The following is a 17,095-nucleotide window of genomic DNA, read 5'->3' as shown; positions in this document are numbered from 1 at the left end:
TGTCATCAAAAAAATTCACTTAATAACGACCTAGCTGTGTGGCCTTAGGAAAGCCACTTAACCCCATTGCCTTGCACAAAAACCCCCTAAAAAATTAAAATTAAAAGAATTCAGAGCATCATCATCATGTCAGAAAGAAGCTTATTTAAAAACATAAGACCATTGGAGAAGCATACAGCACAGCTATCCAAAGATATCCTTGGAGGAGAATACTCCTTACATCATCTAGGAAAGGAATATATATGGGACAACCTGGCACTCTTTCTCCCCAGAACAGAGGAGAAAAGCAAATTTAATACATTAAGGTCTAGCTTAAGTTTTCAATTTCACATTTTTGAATATTTCACTTGGTTAAATTCTCTCACCCTATCACAATTTGTCAAAAAAATTAAACTTGTTCTCTTCTATTTAAAAAGACCATGACCATTTATATACAGGTTATGTAACAACTTTGAACAAATTATGTTGTATGGAATGAAAGGAGGTGGGACAGGTAGCACAGAATGGGGAAGAGGAGAGGGAAAGGAGAAAGGGAGAAAGTTATGAGATAATAAAGAGGCCTGAGGGGCTGGTTTGAGAAAGGGCAATGGAAAGAAGGTTCTCTGGGAGGGTAGAGAGATTATGACCAAGGCACCATTAGCTGGTCTTGGTTCCAAGGCAGCAGAAAATTTTGACCCTTTCTTCTGACTTGTTCCTCACAATTCTTTCCAGCTCTGAACTGCTTCAGAGAGATGGCTTTGATTAAGTTGGGGGGAGAGCCATGAACAGGAGGACCTGAGCCTAATAATTAAGGCATCCAGTCCACAGTTGGTATGCTAATTCAAGTTTGCCCTTGTGGTCCAAAGGAGAAAGGAGAGGAAAGAGAAGAGGAAGGAAGTGGGGAAAAAAGTAGGAGAAAAGAAAGGAACTGAAAAGAGGAGAGGGTTAGGGAAAAGAGAAGAGAAGAAAAATTAGAGAGGGAAGAAAAAAGAAGAGAGGGAGAAGAGCAGGGGAGAGGAGAGGATAGAAAAGAAGAGAAACAGAGATATAAGTAATAGAAGGGAAAAGAAGAAGAAAAGAGATGAGAGAAGAGCAAAAATGAGGAAAGAAAAGCCCAGGAGAACAGAGGACAGGAAAGCAAAAGAGATTATAGAAGAGAAGACAGAAGTAGAAATGAGAGGGTAAAAGAGGGGAAGAAAAGAGCAAAAATGAGTGGAGAAGAAAAGAAAGGAGAATGGAGGAGAGGACAGGAAGAGGGGCCAGAAGTCAGAAGAGAAGAAATGAGATGAAGAAGACTGGAGAAGGGAAGAGGGAAAATGAAAGTGGAGGGGAGAGGGAAATAAGTGCCATACTGTAGGAAAGAAGGTCCCTCAATGCATCTAGGAGTTCAGTCAGCACAGCATCATGGTAAATAGTGTCATCTATGATTCTGGGCAGGAGAGAAGAGAAATTCTGATTCTCTCTCATGGATCACTCAAGGATAACAGAAAGATAAGGACAAAGATGATCCAGATCTCAGAAGACCTACTGTTGTTTTGCTCTCTGTTCTATGACAGGAATTGAATTCTCCATACCCATTTTTCTCCCTTTTTCTTCCCTTTCATGGAATAAACAGACTCCTAGTAGGGAGTGTACCAGTGAGGTAAAACCCAGCCCTCTTTCAGAGTTACTTAGTAATGTCTATCTATGGGCATCTACCTCCAAGATATTTGCCTTTCTGGGATGAGATGCCTCCTCCTTCCATCTAAGAAGATAATGGCCTCAGGAACCTGAAGAGAACCAACCTTCCATACCTTCTCTCCCTCATTTATCTGATAGCACCTATCACTTATCTGGTAGGACCAAGGGATAGTGAATCAGACAAGGACAGAACCTTTATATATATAGAGAGAGGGACAATGGGGGTATAGATATTGGAAAGGCTGGAAGACAGGGTGACTAGGCAGAGGTAGGATGATGAAGTAAGGATCAGAGCACATATATTTTTAAGAGAGAAGGGCTTCTCTCTTTCCCAGTTCTTTCCCAGTTTGCCTTCAGGATCAAGTATGTTCTTTCCAAAACACAAAAGAAAGGAGACAGGTTCTCTTCCCAAAACATGACAGCTGCTTTTTCCCTCCATGGCCATGGAACAATTTGATGAAGACCGGGGATTGTGTGAAGATGGTATTCACACAGTAATGGGTGAGTTTTATGAAGGACCTAAATGGAGGAGAGCAGAATCCAGGAAAGGTCTATGACCTTGATACTAAAGAAGCAGGGAAATCCTATAATTCAACCAGATGGAGTCTCAATTAATGAACCCCCTCCTCAACAATCAGATGCTCTGAGTGTTCCTCCTGGAACCTAATGTTGAAACCAAGAATTCTAATTATGACTGGCCCTGCAACCCCTATCTCCTGCCTCATTCTTCCTCTGTCACTGTTATCAGAGTACACTGAAGAGGATCATCTCTTCTAACCTTATACAAAGATCAGTCAAGTTCTACCAGCATCTGGAGCATCCTTTTGATATATAAATACCCTTTTATAACTCAGAAAGAAGGTCTGTCCTGGTGGCACCAATTTCTGTTCTCCAGACTCACAACCATTCGTCTGAAATTATATCTGCTCTCTCCCTTCCTCCTCTTTCCCTAAATAAAGATAATATATTAGGTACTTTATTGCCAGCAGAGACATACCCCCTTTAGCCCAATATATTATATAGTGAATAAATGCCTCCTTTGGCTAAGAGATTGCCCTTTGTCTCATGAATCCATTTTTTCAGAACTTTTACACTGGTTTTCAATCCCCTCAAACCCAGGGAGATACGATGGACTTTCTATCTTTCTTTGGTTACTGAAATGGCCTGAACAAGAAAGATTTTCAGGCTCTTGCAAAGAGGCTCCCAGTGATCACCAGTCCATTTTCTAGAGTTGACTTGGGGTTGTGTTGATATGAACAAAAAGTCAAATTCCCTGCAGTTTCTTCTTAGCCACTGTTATCTCCAAATGTGAGAGACAAGAGGACATTAGCAGGTCTAAGCAGCTGATCTTCCAATAGCCACAGAAAAGTGAGCAAATAGCCCAATGAACCCTCTTGGAGACCTATAGAATTCATCTATAATATGCCTAATCCTGTTTCTCATCTCTTTCTCTTTTAGAAGATTCTCTTTGAGAGGCAAATAATGTGTTTCCATCAGTGAGACTTGGGAAGCTGGAATTGGTTTGATTTCTCATCACTGACATCTTTGGAACCCAGTTGCATGCCCATGGGCTGCCCATTGATAATTCAAAGTAGATGATCTTGATCAGTTATATGTCAATAATTCTCTCATGATACTGTTTCTAGAACATCCCTAGAAGGATGTGAGCAGTCCTGAGGCACCATCACTCCTTCATTCCAGAAACTAGACTTCTGATCCAGGATCCTCAGATTTGGCCTGGAATATTGCCATCACCTGCTGGTGGATCTGCCTGCCTATATAATCTCTCCCCACTCCAACTAATTCTCCAATTAGCTATCATTGTGATTTTACTATGGAATCAGATCCTATAATGATGTCACATCCCTTCTTTTTTTTAAGGATTTTTTTTTGCAAGGCAAACAGGGTTATGTGACTTGCCCAAGGCCACACGGCTAGGTCATTATGAAGTGTCTGAGACCAGATTTGAACTCAAGTACTCCTGCCTCCAGGGCCGGTGCTCTATCCACTGCACCACCTAGCTGCCCCATCACATCCCTTCTTAATTAACTCCAGTCATTCCAATCACTCACAAGATCAAATACAAAAACCTCTATGAGGTATTTTAAGCTTGTCTTCCTCCTGTTTTTCTAGCCCTCTTACACCTTCCTCCCCATCACAAACTCTCTAGTCCAGTTACTCTGTCCTTCTGAAAGATGCTCCATTTTTCCAGACCATTTTCCCTGCCTGTCTCCATGTCTGGATTGTTCTTCCTTCTCACCCTGCCTTCTGTCTTCTCTGACTTTAAGTCCCATTTAAAAATCTGTCTCCTACAATACTCCATTCAGGCAGCCACCAGTCCACTAAAAAATAGTAGGGGGTTTTCTGAGTTTTCCCATGAAATGAAAGTGGTGGAAAAGATTAAAAAGAGCTGAAACAACAGGGGAGCCCATGAAAGACTTTGGCCCTACTCCTAAAACCCTCGGGTTGAAGTTCCCTTCTTTCTCTTCCAAGTGGAGCCAGCAACAAGCATCTAAGACTTAGGACTCTCATTCATTTCCAGAGAAGCAGAGGATCACGAGATAGGGGTAGGGTTAAAGGGCAGGGGGGCAAGATTTTGTGCTTCTTGCCAGGATTAAGAGCAACTTCCTGGGAAAGAGTGCCTGTAACAAACATTGGAAAGTCTGCCAAGGCTGAACCCTGGCTTCAGAGGCCTCCAAAGCCATGGACATTTTCTAGTGATGTCATCATGCTATTCCTACAGGAGTTTGCCTTCATTGCTCTCTGCTAGGCACCCCTGCTCCCTTCTGGACATGGAGTATCTACTAGATGCTTCTTTGACTCACATACTAAGGTATTGCAATTCTTGCCACATAAAAATGAAGGTTCTCACTGCTTCCCTTTCTGACTCTAACTGAAGTCATTGGTTATGGTCTGATTGTTTCCTTATGAGAAAAATAGGCTCTTCCAGGCTCTTTAGTTCAAAAGCCAGAAGGTTATTATTTTCATAAACTCTCTTAGGAAAATCTACCACAGAAAAAGCAAAAGAATGATCCCTGGAGTACAGGGTGGAGATGACAGATAATAAATATAATTTTTTTTGTTTTTCCTTATATTACTAGAAATCATTTCTCAAGAATTTATTAAATACTATAGTCAGGAAATTATATATATGAATATCTGTAGAGATGTGGATAAATATATAGACATATTTTAAACATAAATTTTTGTTGGAAATTAATTTTTTGCATAAAAGTTGCATTTTATTTTTTAAATTTTTTGAGAGATTTTATTTATTTTGAATTTTACAATTTTTCCCTTAATCTTGCTTCCCCTCCCACCTCCCACAGAAGGTAGACTGTTAGTCTTTTTTTTTTTTAAGGATTTTGCAAGGCAAATGAAGTTAAGTGGTTTGCCCAAGGCCATACAGCTAGCTAATTATCAAGTGTCTGAGAAGGGATTTCAATCCAGGTACTCCTGACTCCAGGGCCAGTGCTTTATCCACTGTGCCACCTAGCCGCCCCATAGACTGTTAGTCTTTACATTGTTTCCATGGTATGCATTAGTCTAAGTTGAATGTGATGGGAGAGAAATCATATCCTTAAGGAAGAAAAATAAAGTATGAGATATAGCAGAATTACATAATAAGATAACAATTTTTAAAAATTAAAGGTAATAGTTTTTGGTCTTTGTTCAAATTCCACAATTCTTTCACAGGATACAGATGACATTCTTCATTTGCAGATAGCCCAGATTTGTTTCTGATTGTTTCCCTGTTGGTATGAGCAAGTCCATTAAGGCTGATCATTGCCCTCATGTTGCTGTTAGGGTGTACAATGTTCTTCTGGTTCTGCTCATCTCACTCAACATCAGTTCATGCAAGTCCTTCCAGGCTTCCCTGATTTCCCATCCTTCCCGGTTTCTAATAGAACAATAGTGTTCCATGACATACATATACCACACTTGTTAAGCCATTCCCCAATTGATGGACATTCACTCAATTTCCAATTCCTTGCCACTGTAAACAGGGTTGCTATGAATACTTTTGTACAGGTGATGTTTTTACCCTTTTTCATAATCTCTTCAGGGAATAGACCCAGTAGTGATACTTCTGAATCAAAGGGTATGCACATTTTTCTTGCCTAAAAGTTGTATTTTAAAGAGATCAAGTTAGAGAGCAGAGGGGTGGAGGGTCAGTGAGGTACAACTGTCACTAAGATAGCTTTAATTAGGACATTTAATAATTGAAAAACATGCTTAGGGAGAATTCCCTTAATTGTAAACAGAAAATGCCACCTTAATCCCGTCAAGAAACTCCAGCTATACTTTGAAGGTGGTTTACCTGAAGTCAGTTCCCTCCGCTACTTCCTGCCTTGGCCCTATTTTATCCCATGTAGGGGAGCCGAGCCCATCATTGATTAGACAAATCTGAGGTGACTTTTTGAGTCATACCTTCGGATGATCAAGATTAACTAAGGATGCCAGTAAGCCTCCATCTTGGGGAGCTAGACCCTCCCTATCCCCATGCAGACCTATCTAATTTCACAACTTAGAGAACTATCAATAATTATGCTTATTAACCTGATTTTGATTTGTTCTTTCTTAAGAACAAAACTTCAGGTAATATTTGTCCTTGTTTAGGACTAAGTCTGGGAAGATTAACACATATTTATTACAACTGACCAAAACTCAGTGAGGACCTCTCCTCATTTTAGGGAGGTGATTCACAGTATCAATGAGCCAGAGTACATATTGTGAAACAGATTTTGTAGTAAAGTGAGAGTAAGAAATATCAAATTTAGATGGTCTATGCAATCCCATTTCCTCTACCTTTTCCCTGCTGAGCTCTTGGCTCCAAGAGTTTCACTGTTTAGTTAGTACATGGAAACTTTTTTTCACTTTCCCCTTCTACTTCTGTCCTTTCCCCTCCTGGTCAGGCTAAACTTTCCTGGATTCATCAGCTTGGGGCAAGAGATCAGGCTAAACTTAGTGGTGGCCACAAACCACTTGAGCCAGCCTTGTCTGTCCAATTTAATTCTCTATGATTCCAAATATGAAAGAATTAGGTGAATTCAGAAAAGTGCTACTGTCTCTAAGTATCAATCCTAGAAATAATACAGAAAAGGAATTGAGATTTGACCACTCCAGAATCATCCAATCTTTCTTCCCCAAGTCCTAGAAATTTCTTCCCATTCTCCACCTAAAATCTCCCTAACGGCACTATCACATATTAAAAAAGTAGTTTAAAGTATTAAAATCTAAATATTCTACTCATATTAGATTTAAAAATGTTCCTCCATAACATAGGTGATGTTTCATATTCTTGGGAAAGAAATACATGTCTTTTCTACTAAACAGAAACTTTTTCTTTATTTTCCATCATGAACAACTCAAGTTGAAGGAGACCTTTACAGAACAAGTAGATGTCATATGGGGACTGAATTCCAACATCCTGGAAAGACCTAGTTGCTTCTCAATTACTAATTATAATTTCATTCTTTGCACCACTCCACCAAAAACTTTCTGTGCTTTTGCATGATATGAAAATGTGGGGAAAACCAAGAGTTTGGTCCAGGCTTCTGAAAGATGTTGGCCCCTCTCTTAAAACCATTGGTTTGAAATCCCTGTCTTTGTCTTGTTAGTGGAGACACCGAGTATCTCAGATGTTGAACTCCCTCATTTGTCTACAGGGAGAAGGGGATGAGAGGGTGAGGGTGGGCTAAAAAGGAAGAGAAAAGAAGCATCAAGCTCAATTGATCAGCATCAAGAACAGCTTAATAGGAAATTATGAATGGATCAAGCCTTGAAATAACAGCCAAGACTAAGCCCTGGTTTCAGATGCAACAGGAGAAAGGGAGAAGCAGAAACCTGATTCCTCTTCCTAGACTGGGGCTGAAGCTGGCAGCTGTAGAGCAGCCAGTCAGTCAACTGGTCATTCCAAAAATATTGATGAAGCACCAGATGATAGACATTATGCTGAGAGTTGGGCATACAACAAGAGGACATTTTGGACCCTCATGGAACTTGCCATCTAAAGTTCCACCACAAAGGAAAGCCATGTATAAACACACTACATGGAAAATGAATGGAAAAACAGGAGACAGAAGGATTAAGATTAATAGAGTCTTGGAGCAGCTAGGTGGCACAGTGGGTAGAGCACCAGTCCTGAAGTCAGAAGGACTTGAGTTCAAATTTAACTTCAAGCAATTAATAATTCCCTAGATGTTTGACCTTAGGCAAGTCACTTAACCCCATTGCCTTGCAAAAAAAAAAAAAGATTAACAGGGTTTACCAAAAACTTCCTGTAGAAGATGAGATTTTTATTGGGACTTCAAGTTAGCCTGGTAAGGCAGACAACAGGGATAAGAAGGGAGAACATTCCAGACTTTGGAGATAGACTGAGCAAATGACTGTAGAGATGGAGCATCTTATTCCTGCAACAGTCAGGAAGACAGTGTGATTGGACTAGAGAGTAATGTGATGTGGAGCAAGGTGTGAGATACTGGAAATGAAGAAAACACAGGTCATGAAGGTCTTGAAACATCACACAAAGGCTTTTGTTTGTGACCCAGCAGGTGACGGAACCCTTGAAGTCAATCAAGAAGAGATGTGACATCATAAGATCTAGTTCTTCAGGAAAATTACAATGGAGTATGAAGAGACTAAAGACAGGAAGACTCACTTGCAGGTGATAATAGTCCAGATCAAATCAAAGCATCCTGTTTTGGGAAGCCTAGTGTCCAGAATAAAGGAAGTGATGGTGCCAGTGACTTCAGGAACTCTCACATCTTGTCCAGGGCCTTATGGGTTGTGCTGCATCCTATATTGTAAGAGAGAAATTAGCCATAAACCTTGATCATGGTCTCCTCAGAGTCATCATTGTGAATCATCCAATGGGCACCCCAAACACCCAGAAAATTGCCTCCAATTTGTTCATGAGGGATCGTATTGATTTCCAACTCCAATCACCAAGACCTATTGATGGGAACTCATTGAATCTTCATTAAAGAATCTTCATGAAGAGGTAAGAACTAAGACTTGGCTTGTGGCAATTGGATGATGTAGGTCTCCATGAAGGCCCAGTAACCTTGTGATGACTCTGTCAGTTTTCTGGGATGTTAGGAGATCTGTTGCTAGGTCTTGCCAAAGGCCCCCTTTTCTTTTCCATTTAATGGCAAGTTTGTGCTATAAGAAGCTGCAGGGAACTTGAGTTTTTGTTGACCATGCCAATTCAACTCCAGATCAACTCCAGGAAACATGCTGCTGATAACTGAGAGGCCCTTTCTGGAAGCCTGAAAATGTTTCTTGTTCAGGGCATTCCAGTAATGAATAGACATATTAGAGGGTTCGCTCAAGGTACCATGGAGCCAATAACTGGAATTCTCACCTTTGGTAAGGCCACGACACCTTATGTTTCCCGGATTTTACTCTCTTCCATCAAATTCTTTAAGCAAGTCCACCAGTTCCTGTGTGTATTGTCTCCTCCTCCAATCACCAATTGCTCAAAGGTTTCACATGACTATGGGAACAAGGCAGCTGGCAGGCATTCGGGAAGGACCCTAATCTCTGTTCTTCCTTTGTGTTCTGGGAAGAAAGCAATGCACCTTACTGCTACTGGGACCACTTTGAGGAAGAACGTATCATTTTCCAGGAATCCCCTTCTTATCAACTCATATGCTCTAACTCTCATTCTATCCTCCTAGTTCTGTGCCATCATGTGCTCTCCCACTTTTCCCAAAGTCTACACCCCCATGGATTTTCTATAAAGGCTCTCTCCTTTTCTGGTCTGAATCACTATTCCTTTGTCCTTCCTTGGTAAGTGAGGGAGAGAAATTCTGGGAGGTTGGTACCTTCAGGCTCCTGATGTCATTCTCTCCCCAGGTAGCCAGAGGAGGCATCTCATTCAAGGAGGTAGTTATCTTGGTGGGAGATGCCTGAAGATGATCATTTTTATACAACTTTGAAACAAGGATGGGTCTCTGCTCAGTGGTCTACCTCAAAGCTGTTCCCAGATTCTGATCAATACCAGGACTCTCAATATTCCCCTGACCCTTTTGAGGGGGAGAGAAGCAAGGGGAGAATGGGGAATTCATCCCCAGCCTGAGCCCAGAGAGCAGAAGAGCATGTTCCTGCATCTTCTGAGGCCACCATCTTTATTGGCTTCTCATTGATCTTTATGTGGTCCATGACAGGGTGAATTTTCTTCTCTCCTCCCAGAATCAAAGGTGATACTCTCTTCCATGATGTACCCCAGCTTCTCATCCCTGCTCTTCACATATCTGCTGCTGACAGACCCGACCCAAGGTGACCCCCAGGTCTTCTCATTGATTTCAAAGAAGCTAGAATAAGCTTGTGGGCTTTGAAATATTGAGGGAAAAGAATGGGAGGGGGAAACAGCAACAGAATAGGAGAGGTTGGAATTTCTAGGGATTAAAGACTGACATTCATAGTGCGTGATCTTAAACTCCTCTCCTCTACAACTTCTCTTTTCCTTTCCCCAGGACAAGAGAAGGCACCTGCTCCCCCTGCTGCCAGGAGCTCCTGCCCCCAGGGATTTGGCTTCCATGGCTCCCATTGCTATGGCTTGTTGAGTCCTGCAGAGACCTGGAATACTGCTGAGGTGTGTTGGGATTGGGCCCCTGAGAGGGTGATTGGGTTTGCCTTACTATCTCATTGTCCCTTGGAATCAAACAGAATCATAATAAGTCTTCTACTCCTCATCTCTCAGACAGCTCTTCTAGTCATTCATTATCTGTGTCTCCCACATCCTTCTATCTGATTGGGGAGATCTTTGTCCAGCTCTTGAAATTTTGCCAAGGTCTCCTTCTCCCTGGGTGTTAACTCTTTTCTCTTTTTTTTCTCTACTGATTACCCTGACTCCTGAAGCTTTCCAAGAGCATTGTCTGTCCTCTTTTATTCTCTGTCTCTCCCATTGATCTCTATCTCCACCCTCACCCACAGTTGCTGTGCCAGGAATACCCCTCAGGCCACCTAGTGTCCCTGCTCAATGCAGCTGAGGCTTCCTTTGTGGCCACCATGATCAATGAGAATAACCTTGTGGGATTGCCAGTCTGGATCGGTCTGCATGATCCTAACCAGGTATGAACCTTCAGTCCTTTCCTTTCAGAGTCCAGGGGAATGAAGAGAAAAATTTAGGGCAGGGTGGTTCCTACCAAGTTTAGAGATCCAGGACCCTGAGATAAGCCCAAATTTCAGGGAAGGATAGGAGTTCTGCTACACAAAAAATCAGGATGTGGAATGGCATGGGAGGAGGTCTACATGGTATCCTGAGCAAGGAGACTGTCTATTCTTCCATCTTTAGCTCCTTGGCACTCATCAACCCTGAATTTGGCTTCAGTATCTCTGCCCATCATATTCAATTTATTGAATAAGTCTTTAGTATTCATGCCTTTTTCTATCATCTCACATTCCCCTCAAGTAAGTTCTCAGTCACCCCCTAGTGAAGACAGAAGTTCCCTTCAAGAAGACCCCTTACCTCTGGAGAAATGTCCAAAATGTTTAATCCTCCTAAGTGATTCAGGGTCCTCAGTTCATGGAATGACCTAGAGCAGGTTAGAGGAGTGTGACCCAGAAAGATTGAGGTTTCCTGGGGATGGGATGAGTAGTAGAATCTGCTGGGATATGGTTGGGAGAATGTCTTAACTGTTTAAGGCATCTGGTGTTGAAGAATTCCAGGAGCAACACCAGGGACAGTAGCATGTGGTTAGAGAATTCAAATCTATGGAGGACCAGGGTGAAATAAAAATAAAAGTGTAATTGATTTGTTTATTAGGGGGCCAAAGAAGGAAGATGGTTGGTGAGAGGTATCTCACCATTCCCTGACCATTTCCTTTTCTGATCCCTTCTGTCCCAGAACCGCAGGTGGAGATGGAGCAGCAATGCCCTTTATGTCTACCAAGCCTGGCAGACAGGTTTCCCAACCACAACCAAAAGGAACTATTGTGTGACTTTAACTTCTGAGTCAAGTGAGTTAGAGAGAGAAATATACTCATACTTCTACTATCTATCGAATGGCATTCTCTTCTTTGTTCAGCAAGGTTCATCCCTGGATGCATGAGGGACCCTCCTTCCACAAATATGGCAGTTACATACCTCTTCTACCACTTTCATTTTGTCTCTCCCTTTGAACTCTCCTTTCTATCTTCTCCTCTTTCGCCAGCCCCCCCTCCTCTCCACTTCTCCATTCTCCTCTTTTTTCTTTTTTTTCAATCTGTTCTTTATTTGTCCTCTCCTCTTCTACCCTCTCTCTATTGTTGTTTCTTCTGTTCTCTTTTGCTATCATGTCCTCTACTCTTCTGCTCTTTCCTCTCCTCATTTTTGCTTCTCTCATCTCTTTTCTTTGTCCCTCTTCTTCTATTTTTCTCTCCTCACTCATCCTCGGATTTTTTTCTCTCTTTTCCTCTTTTTCCTTCTCTGTCTTCTTTGTTCCTTTCTTCTTTCCTCTTACTTATCTTTCCCTTTTCCTATCCACCTACACTTTTAGGTTCTTTCCTTTTTTTTCCTTTCTTTTCTCACTCTTTTTCTTATACTTTATACCTCTTCTTTCCTTTCATGTCCTTTACACTTTGGACCACAGGGGCAACCTTGTATTAGCATTCCAACTGATAGGAGGAAGCCTCAGTCATCATACTGTTGACCTCCCCTCCATACCTCCCCCCAACTTAATCAAGTCCATCTCTCTGCAGAATTCCAGAACTGGAAAGATGAACCTTGTGGGAATAAGTACCCCTACCTCTGCAAGTTCAAAGCCTAAAGAGAATAAGTCAGAAGATGAGACTGGAATTCTCCTGCTGCCCAACAGCCAAGAACAGTAAATGGGCTCCATGGTCAAAATCTCACTGCCCTCCCAGAGAATCTTTCCTTTGTTCTTCCTCAAACCAGGCCCTCCCAACCCCTTTGTTATTTCCCATCTGCCTCTCTTTGTCTTTTTCCTTCTCTTTCCCCTATGCTCCACTCTGTACAACCTGCCCCAGAGCCTTTTATTCCACATATCACAATTAGCTCAAAATTTATAGATAACCTGAATTTGGGGTCATTCTATTTTTTTTAACATAGAAGACATCTACTTTAAAGTTATTTGACACCAACCCCCAGCAACAGTAGGATGAGAGTTCTTCTCTATGAAATTAAGGAGATCATTCGAGAGAGAACTATTCTGAGAATTGAAATTAATGAACTAAGCTCGATCTTAAAGTGTTAAACTCTACTCTTCTGTATTCTGGAGTGGTAGAGGATAGAGTTCTCCCTTGTGTATTCCTTCTCATGTCTATGTGATATAGGGAGGATCCTCCTTCAGGTTCCTTACTGTGCTGCTGGGTATTTGGATAGTTGTGTTGTAGACTTTTCCAATGGTTTTATGTATTTAAATAAACTTCTTTTTGACCTGATACCTTGAATGCTTTTGAATAATCATTGATTTTGAAGCATAATACAATTTTAGAGTTCCTAATGAATTGTGAATCTACATCAGAAGGGGAAAAAAGATACAGTATTTCCTTTTTTTAAAAATTTTCTTATATTTTCCTTTCCCATCATTTTCTTTATTTTCCCTTTGACCTAATTCATCATACACAAATGACTAATATGTAAAAATAACAAAAACAAATATACATGTACAACTTTTACAAGATTGTTCATCACTGAGGAGAACTCATAAATAAGCATGTAGTTGAATGTTGAAAATCTTCTGAAATGTTATTGAAAAAATTAGCTAAAATATCATTTTAAAAACAAAGAATTCTGCAAATAACCAATTAGAATGGCTGCTCATTCTTGTGAGAAACAGATTTGCTTCTCTTCCAGAGCTCACTTTTGTGGGAGAATCCCTCAGGAGAACTCTGATTTTTCATTTCTATTGATCCTGTAGTTCTTATGGACTTTTGGGATCCTACCCTAGTGCCAGCTGCTTTGAATCAGGAAGGCATTATCAATTGGGCCCCTGCCTAATTTCTTTCTTGATCTTGCAAACTTTCACCATCCTTTAGACCTTGAAGACTGTTATACATGGAAGTCTCATGGTCTTCTAATGACTCTGTGCTTGTCAGACTATCAACCATGTTGCACGCAACAAGAAAAAAAAGCATAGAAAGTATTGGGAGAAGACTTTTCTTAGGCCATCATTTTTTGCCTGTTGTCATCTTTCTGAATGCCAATTCTGTCACTTCAGTATAATTTTTGAAGGTGTTCCCCAGTTCCTAAGAAAGGTTCCTCAAGATGTTTCCATCTGATTCCAGGTGATATATATATATATATATATATATATATATATATATATATATATATATATATACACCCACCAAAACCATAGCTGCTGACTACCCATATAATTAGTTTAAAGCGAAAAAATTTGAGAAAATGTTATAGTAAGAAAACTAGCAATAAAACCTTTTTTCATAAATATGAGGAAAATGCTTGCCCAAATTTCTGTAGCATCTTTGTAAAGAGTGAAGACACTTCAGGGTCATTGTAAGCCAGATCCTGTCAAGGTTTCTAAGGAAAATAAGACAGGCCAATCTAATCCTGTCAAAATTTTTACAAGGCATATACGTCTGATACCAAAGGTAAGTACTTACCTAATGGAGGGGGAGCAGGATGTTTCAAACAAATCCTATCCTCATTGCATTATAACTTCTTTATTCAGAGAGACCAAAGAATTGCTGAGGAGGGTTAGAGAGATTTATTTGGTGGGAGACTACAGGGTCAAATTCACACATATTTCAATCTGCATAACCCAAATTTGCTTATCAGTTCCCAAAATTCCTAGGCTGCTTCTCCTCCTTGTCCATTTCACTCCCTGTCCTCCACTGCCTGCTCCCCACTCTGTCCATGAGCTTGTCCCACTGACTGCAAGCACTACACCCAGCCCGAACATTTATAGAGACTTAGAACAAAACTGGAGACACACCAAATCTATGAAGTGTGAGTATCATGAACTGTAAATATGTTCCAAAAAAAGACTCTATGCTGAGTTTGGTTATATAACCATAATTCAATGAATGTCCAAATACTCACCTTATATCCAATAGGACTGGAACACTGTGATTAAGGAAAATTCATACTCCAACTTGGTCAAATGGTTTACCTTACAATCATTTATGGAGGGGAAGATATATGAGACCAATTATCAGTCTCCATTAGATACCAGAGACTGAGTTCACCAAATGATTTAGATGCCTTCAAGACAACTCTTCCAGATGGAGATAGCCCCTTGGTCCCAAACATTTCTGTAAGACATGCTAATAGATGTTTAATTTAAGCCTCCATAGTCAGGAAAATCTTCCAGTGATGCCACCCTGCTATTCCCACCAGGATTTGTCCTCCATTGTTCTCTATTAAGCACCTCCACTCCCTCCAGGACAAGGAGCATCTACCAGATGCTTCTTTTTTCTTTTTCTTTTTCTTTTCTTTTTTAGGTTTTTGCAAGGCAATGGGGTCAAGTGGCTTGCCCAAGTCCACACAGCTAGGCAATCACTAAGTGTCTGAGACCAGATTTGAACCCAGGTACTCCTGACTCCAAGGCTGGTGCTTTATCCACTATACCACCTAGCTGCCCCCAGATGCTTCTTTTTTCTCACAAGACTAAGTATTGCATTTCCTAGCACATGAAAATGAATATTTTCATTAAAGCTATATATAATCATATGAAACAAATACTCCAAATTATTACTGATTAGAGAAATTAAAACAACTATGAGTTTCCATATTACACCTATCAGATTGGTTAAGATAAAAAAACAGGAAAATAATCAATGTTTGAGAGTTTGTGGGAGAATTGGGACATTAATGCATTGTTGGTGGAGTTGTGAACTGATCCAACCATTCTAGAGAGCAATATGATACTATGTCCAAAGAGCAATAAAACTGATCCTATCTGACCCAAAAATAGCAATTCTAGGACTATATCCAGAAGAAATCATAAAAAATGGGGAAAGTTTCACGTGTTCCAAAATATTCATAGCAATTTTTCTTGTAGTGGCAAAGAATTGGAAATTGAGGGGATGCCCATTAATTGGGGAATGATTAAACAAGTTATGTTATATGAGTGTTATGAAGTATTATTGTTCTATAAGAAATCATGAATGGTTGGACCCTAGAGAAGTATGGAAGTGAGTCATAGGAACTGATGCTGAGTGAAGGGAACAGAACCAAGAGAACATTGTACATAAGCAATAACATTGAGAGTTGATCAACTATGGTGGATGTAGCTCCTCTCAGCAGTTCAGAAATCAAGGACAACCTCAGGAGATTGGATGTGGACAATGCTATCCACATCCACAGGAAGAAAAAAAAACAAAACATACAAAGAAAAACTTACAGAATGTGAATGAACACTATGTTCACCTTTTACAATATTCCTCTTCTGTTTTTCTTTCCTATCTCATGGTTTTCTTTTTTCCCCCCTTAGTCCCAATTCCTCATACAGAAAATGTATAATCTGTAAATATGTTAGACACATGTATATGTACAATGTTCACCAAACTATTTGCCATTGAGGGGAGGGAGGTGGGAAGGGAAGGTGAGAAGAAATTATGTACCATAAATCTGCATCTGCATATGCCAAAATTAGGTAAGGACTTCTCCTCATATAAGGGAGTCAATTTCACAATATCTATGATGTGCCAGAGTACATAATGTGAGCCAGGTTTAATAGTAACATGAGAGCAAGAAATAATAACTTTTGGTGTTCCCAATGCAATCACATTTCCTTCTCCTCTCTGCAGAGCCCTCACTGCTTAGTTAGAACAGGAAAACATCTTTCATTTCCCCTTTCTTCTTCTTCTGTCCTTCCCCCTTCTGACAAGTCTAAACCTTCATATATTCAACAGGCCGGGGCAGGAGAGCAGGCTCTTACTCACACACCCCTTGAAGCAGCCTAAGCCCATCTTAATTATCTGTATAATTCCAGACATAATGGAATCAGGTCAACTCAGAAAAAGATTGCTGTGCATAAGTGTCAATACTAGAAATAATAAATCAGAAGAAAGAATTGAGATTTGACCACTTCAGAATCAAGAGCAGAATTATGTCTTGGTAGACTGCCTCTGCCTCACCCAGTCTTTCTCCCCAAATCCTAGAATCTTCTTCCCACTTTCCACCTGACATCCCCCAAACTGCGCCATCTCATTTTTTAAAAAATTAGTTTAGCTTAATAATGACCTAGCTGTGTGACCTTGGGCAAGCCACTTAACCCCATTTGCCTTGCAAAAACTTAAAAAAATTAGTTTAAAGTTTTAAAAACTGTATATTAAAGCAAATAGATGTTTCACTCATTAGATTTTAAAATGTTCCTCTATAACATAGGTGATGTTTCCTATCTTTGGGAAAGAACTACAACTCTCTTCTATTAATTGGAAACTTTCACATACATCTAGAAACAGTCTGGGTGCTTCTGAATTAAACCTTACTTCATTCCTCCATCAGTCCTAAAATCTTTCTT

At 40.4% G+C, this 17,095-nt stretch overlaps 1 protein-coding gene across 1 annotated transcript; it reads left to right on the top strand.

Annotated features, from left to right (window-relative positions):
- Window positions 1-9,881: 9,881 nt before the first annotated feature.
- On the top strand, window positions 9,882-12,892 carry LOC141512796 (lithostathine-1-like). Its single transcript, XM_074222039.1, has 5 exons — window positions 9,882-9,942; window positions 10,140-10,258; window positions 10,600-10,737; window positions 11,513-11,624; window positions 12,345-12,892. Exons 1-5 carry the CDS (start codon window positions 9,882-9,884, stop codon window positions 12,410-12,412), a joined length of 498 nt encoding a protein of 165 aa, XP_074078140.1. The 3' UTR covers window positions 12,413-12,892.
- Window positions 12,893-17,095: the final 4,203 nt, after the last annotated feature.

This window comes from Macrotis lagotis, chromosome 1 (assembly GCF_037893015.1).
Source record: "Macrotis lagotis isolate mMagLag1 chromosome 1, bilby.v1.9.chrom.fasta, whole genome shotgun sequence".
NCBI lineage: Eukaryota > Metazoa > Chordata > Mammalia > Peramelemorphia > Peramelidae > Macrotis > Macrotis lagotis.
This window is presented reverse-complemented; position numbering and strand designations above follow the sequence as displayed.